At 37.0% G+C, this 17970-nt stretch overlaps 1 protein-coding gene across 1 annotated transcript in view; it reads right to left on the reverse strand.

The window, feature by feature from the left end:
• Positions 1–3413: 3413 nt before the first annotated feature.
• Positions 3414–17970, reverse strand: part of Ugcg (UDP-glucose ceramide glucosyltransferase) — a gene marked incomplete at its 5' end in the record, with an annotated part of 34469 nt that continues 19912 nt past the window's right edge. The window contains 7 exon segments of the mRNA XM_005382714.2: positions 3414–5870; positions 6359–6548; positions 7178–7264; positions 8343–8521; positions 10859–10971; positions 12578–12679; positions 13784–13886. Coding sequence (XP_005382771.1) covers positions 5700–5870; positions 6359–6548; positions 7178–7264; positions 8343–8521; positions 10859–10971; positions 12578–12679; positions 13784–13886 — 945 coding nt within the window. The 3' untranslated portion in view covers positions 3414–5699.

Below are 17970 nucleotides of genomic sequence, written 5' to 3' on the forward strand. Positions count from 1 at the left end.
TAGGAAAATGGATGCATTGAGACTATAGCATTAAGAGAAATAAATCAGACACAAGTTTAGATATTGTACTATTTCTTTAATATGAGAAATCCAAAGTATAAATATATGAACATGAAAGGGCAAATTAAAAGGTAGTAGGAAACAGGGAGAGAAATCTTATGCCCACGAAAAGGGGGCCAAGCGGTGGAAGGAGGGGCAAAGGAGAGAGAGGGGATGTGTCTGTACAACTCCCCACAACGAATACATCGCAAACATGTACTAATAAAAGTTTAAAAACAAAAAACAAAAAAGCCCATGCCAAAGGATAAGCTTTGTCTGAGACAAAGCAGGAAAGAACACAAGCAACAAAAAAATGAGCAAGTAAGAACAAAGTTAAAATGTGCACTGCAGTTAGGGCTGGGGAGCCCTTGAGAAACTCCCTTTCCTTCAAGTCAGAACTCTTTTTTGTTTAAGCTTAGTATTACTGGCACTTTAGGTGGCAGAAGCACCACTGGTGCAGTTTCCCAGTTTATGTGAACCTAGCTTTCATTTCCTTATGCTGGTCTCCTAAGAAAAATCTTACCTGCCCTACTGTAGGGGACCAGGATAAAGAAACCTACCATACTGTGGCGGCTTCCCAGGAGCAGCCGTTCTTCAAACGATTCTCTGTCACAAAAGGTGTCATGATTCCCTGAAGGACAGAAGCAATTTCTGGCTCTGGAAGTCCCACCACTTCCTTAGGAGATAAAATGTCATCGCATCATGTAAGAAAAAAGTCATTCATAAAGAAGCTGTTACTTCCAAGCAGATAATTCACCGGCCAGTATCTGACTCACAAGTTACTGTAATTCACTCACATTGGTGATGCCAGAGGGATTATGCCTTCTCCAGAACCCACTCTTTCATCTCATTGTCTGTGACCCCAGGAGCATTTCTTTCTTGATATCTCTTCCCAAAGTACCCCTCAGCAGTCCTTTTACCACTTCTTCTTTGGAAGTAGAAAGGAACTGTCAACATGCCTTATATACCCCATTTAATTATCTATATAATCCTAGAAAGTGCTTTAATAGCTACCATTCTAGGTGGTAATAAACTCAGGCTCAGAAGGATTGGGGAAGCTGCTCAAAAGGCCCACAGCTACCAACAAGCCCACTCTAACGAGAAGCTAGGCAGCCTGTCTTTTTGGATTGTTTCTCTCCTGCTGTCTTAATAGGTCTCTGAGATTCTGTGCTCAGCCCTCATCGGCTGACACGCATCTGTGGCTGTCACACTCAACTGTTTTCAGCCATCAGCTCTGTGGAAATGACCCCTCCCTTGGGAAGTCATTTCTAATTCCACTCCTTTTGCATGCCTCAGTTACACCACAGGTGAGGGGTTTCTCAACATCTTACCTCTGTTCCTCTGCCTAATACCATGAGGGAAGATAGCAGATACCAGGGCTGGTGACAAAAGCTAAAAGCCGAAGCAGTGTGACTGTAATGGGCAGTGCGCAGGCAGTAGGGGTGGTGGTGGTGGTGGTGGTGCAGACTCACTCTTGTAGAGCAGTGATGTCCCTCAATTGTTTAAGTAATTACAAGTTCATGCTATTAGCCCGGATGTCTTGATGACCAAGAGTCTGCACAGCATAACCATAAGCCAGCCCGCAGATACCCAAGTCTCTGCCAAGTTTTCCAAACTGGGAAGGGGCTATGTGAACATTTAGCACATTGCGGTTCTTAGGAATCTTGCTGCTTATGGATCAACCAAGGACATGTATTTCTATGTTTTTATTTTTTGGTACCGGGAATCAAACTCAGGACCTTGTGCTTGCCAGACAGGCGCTTATGCCACTGAGCTACATATTTGGCTATTTGCTTTTAGAAAAAGCTGATAGTGACATTAAAATCGCTTCCAGACATCAGTATTTTTAAAGCAAATTATTCAATTAAATGTGTATGTGCAGGGGTAGTTCATCATTTTGTAATGTTTGCTTTCTTTCCAACAAAATGAAGCACTAGACAAAACTGACAAAACTTTAGGCCTAAACTTTTATTCAGTCTTGTGGTATGTGCTAATTCTCTTATCGATGATGTATGTAAAGCATCTTACCTTAAACTTTGTAGTAATTTACATTCTTGTTCTGCAGGTTTGGATCTGGTTCTCTAAGATTTTTATGAGTTAGAATATAATCACTAAATTTATTTTTACGGTGTAAGTTTTAAACCTATTAAAACTGAACCTATTAAGGTGTAAGTTTTAAACCTGTTAAAGCAGAATTTCAGTGTGATCCCACAGAGAAATGTAAGACACCAGGACCTGCTACACAGAAAAAGCCATGGCTACCTAATTTTTGTGATCGTAACTCAATATGCACCTGGGGTTCTTCGCTTTAAAATATGGATGAGGGATCTTTGACATTTAGCTAGCCTCATTCAGCGTTCTGCTGAAGATTTCTTAAATTTTAGGGGTAGCAGGAACCAGCTTGTTTGCTGGGTCAAGGGGCTAGCAGTCCTCTGGAAGTCCACAGCCAGATCCCTTTTAGATTCTTGGTCTGTTAGGCCTTCTACAGCAGAACGCCACAGACTGAGTGGTTTATTCTACCAGTCACGGTACTGGCAGATTGGACGTCTGGCAAGGGCCCACATCCTGATAATCAGGTGGTACCTTCTTGCTAGTTCCTCTCATGGAGGAAAGGGCAAGGGAGTTCTCTGGGGTGACCCAATGGCCTCCTTCCTGAAGGCTCCACTGAAGTACCCTCACGTTGGAGATAGGTCTCAACGTGAATTCTGCATGTGAAACACAAATGTTCCGTCGATAGCACACTGCTTGTCCCATGGGGATTTGTTCTACGGTTTGATCCTTGTGGGCTGGTGAACAGGCCTGGGAGTGCCTCCAACACAGGAGGAGCGGGCCTTCACCAGCAGGTTGGGTACAGCTCAGTCCATTTCCCACTGAGGTCTTACATGGCAACAAGGTCCCAGGTTTTCCCTTGGGTAAACCTTTCCTCGCCGTGGGAGTGGCAAGGTCTCAAAGGCTGAGTTCCGGCTAGGAGCCCAGAGGAGAGGGGCCTAAGGGACCACTGGGTCTTTCCCACAATTGAGGGCCAGTGATTCTCACAGGAGCAGAGTTTAGGTCTCAGGCACCCATATTTTTAAAAATGTTCTGACAGGTGAGTCTAACATTTGATAATGTAGAAAAGCCCCACTTCAAGTCATAGGATTGCCTGTGATACGGGTAAGGGGAGATTTCAAAATCAACCACTTGTCAGAACTCTTGCAGTAATTCTGATGTGACTGGTGACATGTTACATTACATGTTACATTATGGAAATATAAAATAAAAGACAGTAAACAATAACATTTTTAATGTTTGATTGTATTCAAATTTTTTTATTTTTTGAACAAAAAACTTAGGACAATGATTTTAAATAATAAAACATGGTATATTCTAGACACTTTTTTTTTAAAAGACAGTTTATTAAATTTGGATTCCTACAGTTCTGCTGTGATGCTTCCTTCCACATTTAAATTATTTATTACCATTTTATCTTCACTCCAAACTTGATAAACAAAGAATCACTCTGTCTGCTTATGTGAAGCTTCACTTTAAGGAAATAATCCACTACCACATAAAACACACATACAGAACAGTCATTGTTTTTCAATATTTACAAAACACAGGAAGTCTGTCCAGCCATTTTGGTTTTGTTGTTACTTTGCCCATGCTGAGATCAGCAAAAAAGCTAGGTAATAAGCAAAATTTCACTTCAGCAGTGCAAAGGATGGCATCAACCAAACTTCATTGAAAAGAAAAACAACGAATTCAAACATGATCAGCAAAATTCAACTCATGTAAGACTGATTTAAAAGAATAAGGACATAGTGGGTCACAACCAGACTGGTTTTCACTGTGCAACTTTCCTCAGGGAACAAAACTACCCATTTCACATAAAGAAAGGAATTTGCATCCAAGCCTTTGTTTATGAAAAAAAAAAAAAATGCCCTTCAAACAAATTCATCATAAGGCAAAAAAGAGGAAAGGGGAGGAAAAAAGCGCAGTTTGGCCCAGAGAAAAACTTCAAATGTGTATACCCAGAGATACACACTTACAGATACATTGCAACTTAAATCATGTACATAGTCGTTAGACAAGTCAGTGAATTGGCTCAGTAAAGTGAAAGTGTTTTCTATCCATAGGAAGTTATTGCTAATATGCTACGCATTATGCTCTGACATGGAAAATGACTTAGAAAGTGAAGCTGCCACACCACCAGTGTTAGGCCTGCACTAGACTTCGTATGGACAACACGCCACCAAATCCTGAAGAAAAGGCGAAAACAGAAACAAAAAACAGAGAAAGAAAGGCTTTTGCACTGTCCCTTACATTTCTGCTTATTTTTTTGTTCTAAACAAAATAAAACAAAAACGAGTCCAGTTCACCACAAGGTAAGCACAACCTGACAAGCAAGTTTAGCCACATGACAGGGAGAGGAGTGAGGTGCAGCATGCATTTACAACTACTGCCAATCTAGTCTATTGTGTCATACAAACTGGAATACAAAAATCCAATTTAAATAAGACTAGACTACCATGGGAAAAAAAACACACACAGTAGACTTAGTTTGATACTGATTGGTTTGAAGAGAAAAACTCATCCTGTCCCCTCTCAATACTCTACAATTTATTTATTGATGGCTAGAATATTTACTTACTTAAAAAAGATATTAAATACCTGTATCATGAAATTACATTCTTATTAACAATAAGACATACTGTGTAAGAAAATAGCTCATGTGAAATGTGTCTGAAATGCATTTTTCCTTACAACTATCAAAACATCCACTCACACTAAAACAAAATCATCCCCAATACCCCCCCTGAAAAAAACTGAAGGAAAGATGGGGTGGGGGCTGGGCAAAGAGCGGGGAAGGAAAGATTGAGCTACACTAATTACAGCACAGTGATTAACAATGGTTCAGGACAGAACCAACAAGAGTTGGTCAGAAAGATGCCTTCAATACATGGCTACAATTAAAAACCAAACTCGGCCACTTTTGGTTCATTGCAGTGAGACCAAAAAAATATCTCTCACAGAGTCATATAAATACTAGATTCCAGCTCTATTATTATTTTTTAAAAGTTTTCCCATTTGTTTTTGCAAGGCCTAGCTACCTTATTACAATTTATATTTGTTCTGCAACAACTACAAGAGGTAGGCATAAAGCATGAAAAAGTTTCTCAGTTAGTACCTCATGGTGGGCTGTTCAATGCATAACACCATCCACTGGAGACAGGAATGGTCACAACCTTCTATCTTTTCTACCTCAAATAAAGCTGCCGCTATAGTCCTCCCACCCGTACATATCCTAAAAGAGTGTACCCACAAATAAGAAACTTTCTCTACTGAAGGATACTGTCATAGTGTTTGCTGCAGAGCATTAATGTATATATATATATATATTTATTTGTTTAAAAAAATAAACAATAAAAAAAAAAACCTGGGTTCCTAGAACCAATCTTGATTCTCTACTTCCACAAAATAAAGTGTTTCATTTGGCCAAGACTACAGATGTGTTTTGTTTTTTTTTTTCACAGATGCACGTGCCATGCAAAATAAATTAAAGGACAGATACCAAAACATACATGTGATAAAAACTACTGAAGGTAGATCTTTAAAAGCATTTATACAAACATAATTTATAATACTTTTTTTTCCCTCTATGTACAGTCACAAAGCCATGGTTATACATCTAGGATTTCTTCTGCAGTACCTCCACAGCGCAATCTATAGCGACCAGTTCTCCAGCTTATAGTAGGGTCCCATAATGCCGACAAAAAAATGTATATTGTCATGGATTCACGGATGAACCAAGCAACTGCATAATCAAGTTTTGAAAAACACAGCGTGCCACCCTAGGAATAAAAAGAAACACGAACTAAGTTGCTTGTGGGCAGGCTACAGACACACTTAGAAAATGTAAGTTGTGGGTTTCATTCTTGTAGGTATAGTAAATAAAATCAAGTCAGCTGTCCTGCACAATTTAGTTGCTATGCAATACCACTTAAGAAAATGTGAATTATTAGTAAAACCAGTATTAAAATAACTGCCATGCTGAAACATTCCTGCTTTGAGTATGTGTTGATTTGTTTAACATCATTTTTTGGAAGCCTTAGTAAAAGTGACTGTAGAACCAATGGAAAGTTGCAAATTAAGTTAAGCGTTACGTTGGGAATCTACTAGGGAATGTAATGTTTAACTTTCAATGGGAAGCTGAATGGGATATTAACTTTCATTGGGGAGATGAAGAATAGTTCAGGTAGATTTTCTTTCACCTTTCCAAAATTAAAATAGTTTTAGTTCCACCAAATGACTGCCAACTTTTTCATGCCTATCCACATACCTGGACACCCCTGAGTTGAATGTAGTCAAATATAAACCATGCCAGGCAATGACACATGAAAAATACCATGATATCCCATCTGAATACGTGGTGGGCTGCCCATCCAATGATTAAACTGGCAACAAAACATTCTGAAATTGGCTCACAAATTATTGTAGCAGGAAGCATGTTAATCCGCAATTTGGTCCACCTACAAAAATAAGAAGGATTTTCTTTAAGATAACAGCCTGGTGACAAGATTAATCAATTTTTCTCCAAAATGATCAACCTTCTACCATATTATTTTATAAAGACATTCCTCTTTAAAGAGCTTTGCTTTTTTGGGTTTGTTTGTTTCGATGAATCTTTTCTCTATTTTTACTTGACATATTTAAAAAGTCTATAAATTCATTTGCATGCTTCCTATTCTGATGAGTACAGATTATAAAATTTGATTCAAGGGCAGAAAGTTAGGAAATACAGAACAGCATATAAAAAGGTCAAAGACTCAACCCAGGCATGGTGACACATTCTTGCAACCCCAGCTACTCAAGAAGCTGAGACAGGAGAACTCCAAGTCTGAGGGCAGCCTGTTCCGCTCAGTGAGAACCGAACTAAACAAAGGAAGTCTCAATGTCTCTTTTTTGAGTATTTCAGTGTTATATTGCAAAGAAAATACATTTAGACATTCAGTCTATTTTAGACATTCAGTCTATTTTCTAAAACTAAACTAAACAAAAATGACCATTGGGATACACTTTTAAAATTATGTCAAACCATGTAAAAATTATCTCCCCTCTTATTCTTTTAAAAAGTATAAAAAGATGACAGTTTATTTACCTGATCATTCTGGACTGAAACTGAGAAATTGAGTACGAACCAGAGTTTTGCATTGCAACTTGAGTGGACATTGCAAACCTCCAACCTCTGAAAATGAAGATAATTATAAAATTATCTATGATAATGATGAAAACAAGCAAGCCTGACTGGCTACGTATTCATTAATCACGGTAAGGAAGCAACTGCTAGTAGTCAGGGTGAAACGTGCCCTCAGTGAGGATTAGCACACTGCTTATGAATGAGTAACCAGTTGGCCCAAGATAGGGCCATCGACAAGCGGGAAGAAGCACAGTCATTCTCCAAGTACTCAGCTGGCAGAGCTCTCTATTTAATAGCTTAGTCTCTGATCACTACTACTCCCTTCTCCCCCTGCAAGATGTGCGGATGTGTGTGTGTATTCAGTAAGAAAAGCAGAAGGAAAGAAAAGAAAAGCGGCATTATGTATCCTACAGAAGACAGTAGGAGATCATGAACCACAGAAACACTATTGTAGGAGAATTTAGAAAACATACTTCAATTTTTTAAATGATATTTTTAGCAAATTATCATAGAAGGCAACGATTTTTAATATTAAAGAAGTTTTTTGTGATAAAGAAAATGCTGTTAGTGCTATGAGTCACAAGGTAGCTTCTTAACAAAGCCATCAAATAATTTGCTGACAAATTTCAAATTCTGAAATGATACGTTTATTAAAATTTGACCTGGTGAGACACTTGACTACACTGATAGCTTTAAATCTTCTAGAACACATGAAACTCACACCTGTACTAATGAAAACACACAATCAGAGAAATTTCTTTTTAATCACCTCAAACCATATTGATTGGAATACTGAGCAATCGGTATATTTATTTGCTTCATAAATGCATACATGAATAGTTAAAATGAACTGCTTTTCCAAAGTTAATAGCCTATTCTGCATTCACTAGCGAAAAACATAAAATGAAATAAAATTAAAAAGTCCTACTCCTTCATTCCAACAGAAAGAATAAATCATTGAGAGTTCTTTTTTTGGGGTACTAGGAATCAAACTCATGACCTCAGGCTTGCCAGGCAAGTGCTTATGCCGCTGAGCTATATCCCCAGCCCCAGAAAGAACAAATCAACAAAAGTACTAAAAATACTGTGGCTCCATTTCGTTTTCTTACTAATTTAGCTTTCTTACCGGTCAGCTATTGCTTTGGCCATAAAGTAATCTTCAGCAATGTACTGAGCAAAAGCTATAAGCCCTCCTGCTTGATCTAACACATCCTTTCTCATTAAACAAGACATTCCTGTCACACATTTGAAACCAGTTACATTGGCAGAGATATAGGACCTTGGATGCGAAGTTCCAAAATACACCTGCCCAAAAAAAAAGACAAAGATATACATTTAGAATTTTGTTAAAAGTATGATGTTTGCAAGTTCTTTTTCTTAATGGTTTTCTTTAACTATGACTGAATGAATATCTTATTGCTTACATAAACTAGCTGGAGAAAAAATGGCACACTGTAGAGTGTACATATATAGCAGGCAGTCGACAATTTGACTGACTACTCTTATTATCATCATTACAAAGAAATATTCACCTCTAGAGGAAAAAGTTTATTCTATTCTCAAATACTGTCTTCTCTAAAACCATAAGACTCAAAGATTTAACCTAGATACAAAATAAGACAGTAAAAACAAGCATGAAAACATCAGCAAGTTCTTAATGTACCCTGTTTTTAGGGTGCTTATGTAAAAATATCCTGTGTAGAACACAGGTTTACTTATTTTATCTGACCAATATACCTGCGTGCACATGCACAGTTCTCTGTATATGTGTTATATACGCATGTACGCTTACACTACCCCTTCGGGATGTTTCTGTCTCTTAATTTCTTCTCTTGGAAGGTTTCACCACCAGCTCCTTTTTGCCCAAGTCAGTGAGCTTCCTCCCAATTTCCCTAATTTTGTTTTCCACTGTATTTTTCATTAATAAGGTGGCTACTGAAATTCTACCTCCCATCTCTTACCGCCTTTCTCTAGAAATACTCTGGATTCAAGATGTTATGTAAGGTGATAAATCAATTTTGGAAAAAGACTGTCATCGCCCTACTAATTAGGCATAAAGCCCTATTTATTATTCATACCTCAGGTATACCGCCTTCCTAACTAGCTGAAAATAAAGAGCAGTGATTGTTCCCAATGGCGGGCTCGGGCACCATTGCCCGAGCGCGAACACACACACACACACACACACTACAAAACAAGAGAATTCTAAGGGATAACTAAGAATACGATTCTTGCTAGCTACCCTAAGCCTACGTTACACTGAAGTCATAGTGTTTGCAGGGTGAATCAAACAGCTCCTAAGGCCAGAATCATGTATCTTCACCCATGAAGCAGTTATTAAAGTGAGGTTTTTGGATGAATATGGACTAGGGACTGAGGAGACAACTTCTTCACAGTCTAGAACATCTTTGGCTAATCTTCCTTCATTCTAAGTATGGTGAAGTGACTGAGGAATTAAAGCTCCATAACGGAATGGGCATTGTCTGGGAAATGTATATTAGCAATTTGGTATTTCTAAAATAAAAATACAGTATGGTATATAAAAATACAGAGTTTTTATTTTAAAATTACTATCCAGAGCTTTTTTTTTTTCTAACCAAAAAACTCAGGAATTTAAGATTAAAAATGTTTTGCAGTAGGAGAAATATTTTGATAGGCAACAGTAAGTAAGAGATCATGGTTCAAAAGGCCAAAGGCCAGAACCAAGTTCCAACAATGCACCTTTACTCTTTCAGATCCGTGGTGATTGTAACATGGCAATTCAAAACAATACCGAGTAAATGCTTAAGAGGAAGTTGATATATTTACAGACTGAAATTATGTATCCTCCCCTTATCCCATGAACAGGACTTCTTCCTGTTCAACAGTACAGAAATTCACATAAAATATACGTATTATGACATAGCTAGTAAAAATTTTCATGAAAGGTTAATGAGGGAAAAGGTTCTGAAGCGACAAAAATAAGACACATGTTTTAGAGTAGCATCTCAACTACGTTTCTTAATAATAATAATAATAATAAAAAGGATCCAAAGTGCCAAGATGATAAAGCAAAAACAAATCTTCATTTTTAAAAAAAGTTCAAGTTAGTAAACGAATGCATTGTACAGTGCGTTCTCATTTCTTGTACTTTTACATCATTTGTAGGGTAGATGTGGAGGAGCACTTAGCACGGAGGGGGAGAGAGATTAAAAAGTTTCTCAGAAAATTACTAGACATCTATTTTAAAAGGAAATCGAATGGATATTAGAGGTAGGAACACATTCTGTGGACACCTGAAATACTTCCTGATGTTAAAAAAAGCTTTTTCAGCTTGAATCTCCGAAAGAACATGTGTTTTGGGTAAGCCAGCAGGCTAGAACAAACTTCTAGAGCAAGGGTCACAGCTGGCAACAGCACAAGCTGCTTCTTGTGCACAGCTATTCAGGGCACAGTGCAGCTCAGTTATCCCGGGGGCCCAGCGATTTCCTTGTAACCAAAACAGCCTCTCTCACCTGGAGGATTCCAGTTCACAGCAAACTCCCAAATGCGCTTAATACAATTAACTTCGGGTAGCCAATCCCGACTCTCAGTCCAGTCTCAAGCTTCTAGAACATTAGCGATCTAGCCACCACCAGTATTATTTGTAACCACCACACTTACCTGTTCTAACGTAGCGGCAAAGCCCTGTCTGTCTGCTACGTAAGGCAGCCCATGAACCAAGCCTACTTTTTCTGTCATTTGATTAACCATGTCAGTTAGTGTGTCTGGAATTACTAAAATTAAAAGAAAACAAAACAAAAAAGATGGGGAGAAGGAAGAGAAAAAAATTACTTTTTAGTAAAATGCCCACTGATGTAAAATATTATTTGTGAACTATTACTAAATTATAATAGAAATAAATTTCTTCAAATATATGGGTGGAGTAAGATGAATCTCTGACTGGAACACAAAATTTCAAAAAGGCATACTTAATAATAAGCTAATGTGCTCTCTGTATTTTCAGCCTGGTATGTATCTCTTATGTACCACAGGCAGGGTATATATACAGTACCTTGAAAACATCAACCCCTGCCCTACCCTATATCAGAACCTCCAAAATGCAATACAGACAATGTGCTATATGGAAAAGGAAGCACAGGTCAAAAGACCTCGTTCAGCTGGGTGTGGCGGCGCACACCTATAATCCCAGCACTCGGGAGGCTGAGGCAGGAGGATCTTTGCGAGCTCAAGATCTGGGCTACAAAGTGAGCTCCACACCAGCCTGAACTGCACAGTGAGACACTGTCTCAAAAAGAGAGAGAGAAAAAAGAAGACCTCAGTTCTTTCCTCTTCAACTACAGGAATTTTGAGTCTCTATCAGTGCAATATGCCCTCTGATATCATAGAAATGCTAATGGGAATGGAATGAAATTATATCTAACAGATTTTTATTCTGAAATGCATAACAAAAATGACAGTTAAGACAGCAAATGTGAAAAATGAATAGTTTCTGACCCTGAGCTGTTAGACCTGCAGTGGTCCTGATCTGCAATACATTTCTTAACTTTCAAATCTGCATTTTAAACTAATAAAAATGCAAATCACTGCCCTATCTTCAAATAGCAAACACCTCATATCATGACTATTTTTTTAATTTCCTTCTAGTCATCAAGAACTAAACCTACTATAGAGAACAAATTCATATTCTAGGTCAGTGGTTCTGAACCAGGAGCAATTCCTCCTCATAGGGGACATTTGCTAACGTTTGGAGACATTTTTGGTTGTTCCAACTCTGACAGGGGCTGCCTGTAGCATCTAGTGGGTTGAGGACAGAGATGCTGACAAAATGTGCTACAGGACGGCCCCCATGACAAAAAAATTACCAGGCCCAGTGTGTCACCACTGTTAAGGCTGAGAAATTGTAAGGTAATTAGAATAAAATATGGCAGAAAAATAAATGCTTAAAAGGCTTCTTGCTAAAAGCATCAAAATAAAAAAAAATGTTATGTATTTTTAATGAAGGCAGTCAGTACTTGAAGTAAAAGTTACACTTACTGATTTCTGTCCCTTTGTGTGAGGCAGAGTATTAAGCAAGCCACAACAGATTCAAGCAAAAGAAAAGTGTGACACAAGCAAGGGAAAACTACATGCATCAGAAAGCTTGTACACTGTGATGGACTATGACCACTTGCTTCTTCAAAATGAAAATATTGTAGTATATATGACACTACAGGGTAGGATAAAAGAAACTGAAGTCTAAATAAGTCTAACTGGACATATTACCATGAATGATGAAATAAGTTATTAGGCAAACAAAAAGAACTGATAAATTTATTTTTGGGTTTTTTTTGGCATTTGTCATCAAATGAAGTTTTATAAAATGAATATGAAAAATCTCACCTCTTATTCCACTATCACAAATCCATATAAGATCATACTTTGCAACTTCATATCCTGGCATTAAATTGTTAATTTTAGGATTAATGCCAACCTTTTTGCCACCTAAAAATGTAAAAGTACAGCAGTAAAAGACTTATGAAATACTGAGAATTCTATTACAAAGATATAGGTAGAGAAAAATAAAAGGTATTTTCATTTAATAATCTAAACATTTTTACATTCCTTATTATTTGTCTTTGAAAATTCATGGTTTCAGCTAATTCTTAAATTCTTGCATTAACAGTAAGTATGAATCAATATTTTTCTTTTCTGGTACCTTATGCTTGCCAGGCAGGTGCTGCACCACTGAGCTATATCCCTGGCTGAATTAATATTTAATTTAATAATTAATGCCGTAACGACTATAGTTACAATACTAATGTGTTGAATACCTTTATTGCTGAACGCAGATTTCTCACCACAAATAAGCATGTAGGTAATGCATGTTAATAAGCTCTGATTTAGCTATTCTACAACATTCCCATTTTAAAAAATATGCTATACACTATAAATACATAAATTCTGTCAACTTTAAAAAGTGACAGAGAAAACTGTATGACTCATTTCAAAGCTGTGGTAATTAAAAAAGCATTGCAAAAGTGATCATTTGGGTGAACAGAGTTCAAATCAGATGTATATTTAAAACACTTTCTTTAAAATAGCACATATACCTCTATAAGTCTTTTTTTTTTTTTTTTGGTGAGTACCAGGAATTGAACTCGGGACCTTGTGTTTGCCAGGTAGGCGCTATTCCACTGAGCTATATCCCCAGCTACAAGTCTTTAGAATAAGCCTTGTAGGCTTTTGGAAAAATACCCTTTTTATAATGTAGTAAAAGTAAACTCTATTACTTATTCTCAATTATAGTTAATTACATACAGAAAAGGCCACACATTAAAAAGACACTTTTATGTCTTGATTGTTGAGGAAAACATATTTTTGGTTATTTTGTTAACTGCAGCCATGAAAAAAACCCTGTATTTTTAATCTTGAAAGAGCCTAAACACCTTTCATTATTCTTAAAAAAAAAACAAACCCAAAAACTTAGACCTGAAACAAGCTAAGAACTTCAATGGGGGACTAACACCTTCATCTACAGTTTAATACAGAAAAGATTACAACACTTAATATTATCCAAGCGAAACGGCTAGTGTACAATTGACTTACCTATGAATAATCTAGCGTCGACATTTGGATATTTTCCAAGAAGCTTCTTACACACATCGATGGCTGGATCGTCATGATCTTGTACACAAAGGAGTACTTCATACTAGTCAAAGAAGATGTTTTATGTAAATGAACCTCTTTAAAAGGGTCAGAGAAACAAGCAATTTTATATAGAAAGTTTACAAGTTAATAGGGAATTTAACGCATGCACACGCGTATGATGACAAGTGTTGCGTAAATGGAGGGAGGTTTCTCCAGGACAGGAGAGGCAGAGGAACAGGGAAGAGGCTGGCGGTGCCCAAGACAGGCGCAGCCTATTCAGCAAACTGGAAGGAGCTTGCCCACTGCCTTCACCACTGCACACTGACTAAATGCTCCTGGGGTGTCCTGCAGAGTGAAATGCACCACTGACAGGAAGACAAATAAATACACCCTCCGTTCTCTACCAGCTCGGCCCCAGAACTTAATGTTACTTCATTAAGGGGCTAGAAATTACAAATAAAATCCCCTTACAATAAACTCAAAGGACAAAATGAGATTAGATGGTTTTTGTTGTACAACTTTTAACAATAAAATCAAATTTGATATAACACTTACTGTCCCCAAAAGCATACTATGTTGAAAATATCTATAATTTTATCGTGCTTGGTGCTATGTTTATGTCAGAAAGTAATTTCTTAACACTTGTACAGCTGCGTCAAAAGTACCGTAGAACACTTATTTTAAAAAGAGAATCAGACCCTATTTGACTTTTGGATCAGAATCTTCTGGAGTGATTCTAACACACAGCCAGGTTTACACAATTCTAAGCTTACCATTCAGTAAATTACTAAATGTTTAAAGTGTTAGGTTTCACCTATGGAGATGTTACTCTATTACTTTGTGAAATATGTATTCTAAGTAGTAATTTTTTTCAGAGGTAGTGATAAATTTATGCTGATTCAAGAACAAATTTCCTATCAAAACCTTTTTCTAAAACTGGCCCAATATTTTTAAGTACAGGAAGGAGGTTAATTATGTCCATGAAAATGTAACAAAGCTATGTGCTTGAAAAAAATAAAAAAGCACTGAGGGCAAAGTATCTTAATCATCTAATATACAGGGTCTAACTCAAGTAAAAGCAAGGCCAGTTTTATTTACTTCTATCAATGAAGATACATAATTAAAAATGAAATGTTTACGTTGCCTTTGAACATAAAAATGACTGCTTGCCAAAAAAGGGTTTCTCAAATAACTAAGGTTGTCTATTGCCTTCCCCATTAAAGACTTACTAAACGCTTCTAACAATGTTTATTTTGTATTCTATTCAGTATCTGCCTTTCCTGATGATTGACCAAAACTGCCACTCAGGGATTAAAACTAACTCTAGATACCTGGTCTCTAGATACCAGGTAGAAATCTAAGAACAGATAGTACACAATTCCTACCACACTCTTGAAACTTCCCAAAGAGTTGAGTCTAAGCCATATAAAGTATCAGCCAGGGCTGGGGATTTAGCTCAGCAGCAAAAGCACCTGCCTGGCAAGCGCAAGGTTGTGAGTTCGGTTCCCGGTACCGGAAAAAAACCAAAAAAAATAAAAAATAAAAAAAAAAATAAAGTATCAGCCATTCTCCCATCCTGACACTCAAAATGTTTACTGAAACTATCAAAAAGTAATGACGTCAAAGATAAAAATTAAAATGGGCAAATGCAAACCATTAGCACTCCTACTATGAAAAAATTTCTCCGCTTCCTCTACAGAATCCCCACCCAACACTAAATTTCTTTAGTGCTTTTCTAATTCGTGTTATTTCACAGATATGGCAATATAATTCCCTAAATAAAAAATGACTCTTAGCACTCTCACCCTCACAAGAGAAAATGCTGTAAAATATAATACTACAAATGCATAAACAGGAAGAAAAAAGCTAAACCAATACACTGGGTTATGGCACAAGTATTTTTTTTATTTTCAAGAAAATAATAATAATTTTAAAACTATAGCAAAATACCAACAACATAGACAAAAACAAGTAAGGCAAATTATAAGAGAGGTGCAGTTTACCTTTATTTAGGTGTAAGGCTTAAATTTTTACTGACTGCACTTCAAACTTAATTTCAGAATAAATGCCTAATTAAGAGTGCAGATGAAACGTAATTCACATTGTCCAAAACATGTGCTCACTCTTATTAAGCATGTAACTTCTAATACTAAAAATATACCAGGTATTCCAAGTGTTTTCTAACTGCCAGTTTTTGTTTTTTTTTGGTCTGTTTGAGACAGGGTCTTGCTATGCAATTTAGGCTGGCCTTGACCTCACTTAGTAGCCCACGCTGGTCTCGAATTTGCAATGATCCTCCTGCCTCAGCCTCCCAAGTGCTGGGATTACAGGCATGCGCCACCACGCCTGGCTAGCTGCCAGATTTTAATGAGGATTCTTCATTTCTCAACTATGACAATCACTCCTTGTCTTCACAGTTTGATCAAACATTTTATCTGCTAGAATCTCTGTGCTGTAATAGTTTAATCTCCAACTACACTACAACAGGTAAAACACAAGACATTGAATTGGTTAAAGGCTTTTCTTAGCTAACACGAAAATAACTTTTCAGGTATTTTACACACTCAAAAGGCTTACACATTAAATTAAAAAACACAGTATGTATCATCATATACTTTTAAGATATTTAAAGAAAACATATATTCTATAAATCAACAAGGGACATAAATTATAGTCAATTCTACTCTAAACTGGCAAAATTTGAATACATGAACTCTAGATATCAACTCCAAACTCAGGAGAAGGTTGGCCTCCCTCCTGTCTTTAATAAGGCTGCTGAATAAACAGCAGAACAGAATGAAAAGACTAAAAGTTTGAAAACAAGATCAGTGTAACAAAAATTTAAAAACTTGATACTGAAGAACTGAATGCTCAAAGTTCAATAATACTGAAACTTTTTTCCATTTATGGGTAAATTTAGGTGCACACGTAAGATATAAATGTGTAAGTATTAGGAAAAAACCGCATTAATTCAGCCTCGATTACCTTAGGATTGTAAACTTTTAAACTGTAGTAAGTAGGATAAAATATCCTTTTAAAATTGTGTTGTTTATACACACGTACTAGGTATTGAACTTAGCACACGCTAAGCATGCAGTACATCACTGAGTTACATATTCATGTCCCAAAGTATTTTAATGTCTGAATCAGTTATAATGTATGTCAAGTGGGAATGTCTTAAAACATCTTGAGTTATTATTTATAAATAACTACCTTAGAGCCAGAGATATAGCTCAGCAGTGTAGTGCCTGCCTGGCAAGTGCAAGGCACTAAGTTTGATTCTCAGTACCCCTCCCAAAAAAACAAAAACCAAAAAACTACCTGATACATCATGCTTGCAGAATTTTATGAAAATATATGGATGAAAATATAAATTCCAGCTAGGCATGATGGTGAACACCTGTAATCCCAGCACTCGGGAGGCTGAGGCAGGAGAACTGCTAGAAGTTTGAGGCCAGCCTGGGTTACAAAGTGAGTTTAAGGCCAGCCTGAACTGCACAGCGAAACCCTGTCTCAAAAAGACAAATAAATTCCATGACAAAACGGATTCAGACCCCAAACATCTACGACATTTGCTGGTACAGAGGTAGTGATAAATGTTTGTTAATTCATTTGTTCTGGGCAATTTCTTTGTTTTGCTTTTTTGACATAGGGTCTCCCCATGTATTTCAGGCTGGCCTTAAACTTTCAGTGATCCTCCTGCCTCAGGCTCTCGAGTAAAGGGATTACAGGGATGCACCATCACGACCAGCTAACTTGGTTAACTCCTGAATGAAAAAATGATGTCAAGAAGGGGATGTTTTATAAAAGAACCACTCTAAATTCAAACTTTAGACTCGATTTATAGTTTTTCAAATTTATCTGACAAATTTCCAATCTTTCAAACTGTATTTTTACTACATGTGTTAACAACAATTGTGCATGATCTTTCAATCATTTTTATTTTTAAATCTTTGCTAGAAGACTACTAGGTTAGAAAAATAATTCTTACATAGAGAACTATACCACTGACAATGAAGCATCTAAAACATGGCTCTGGTCTGCAACATTTTAAACCAATTCTACATTTGCAAAATCAAGCCTCCCTCCTCCTCCGCACCACAGTTACCCACAACCTCATTCTGCTAACTCTGACCATTAACTTA

This window comes from Chinchilla lanigera, unplaced genomic scaffold, assembly GCF_000276665.1.
Source record: "Chinchilla lanigera isolate Chin_1 unplaced genomic scaffold, ChiLan1.0 scaffold00018, whole genome shotgun sequence".
Lineage (NCBI taxonomy): Eukaryota > Metazoa > Chordata > Mammalia > Rodentia > Chinchillidae > Chinchilla > Chinchilla lanigera.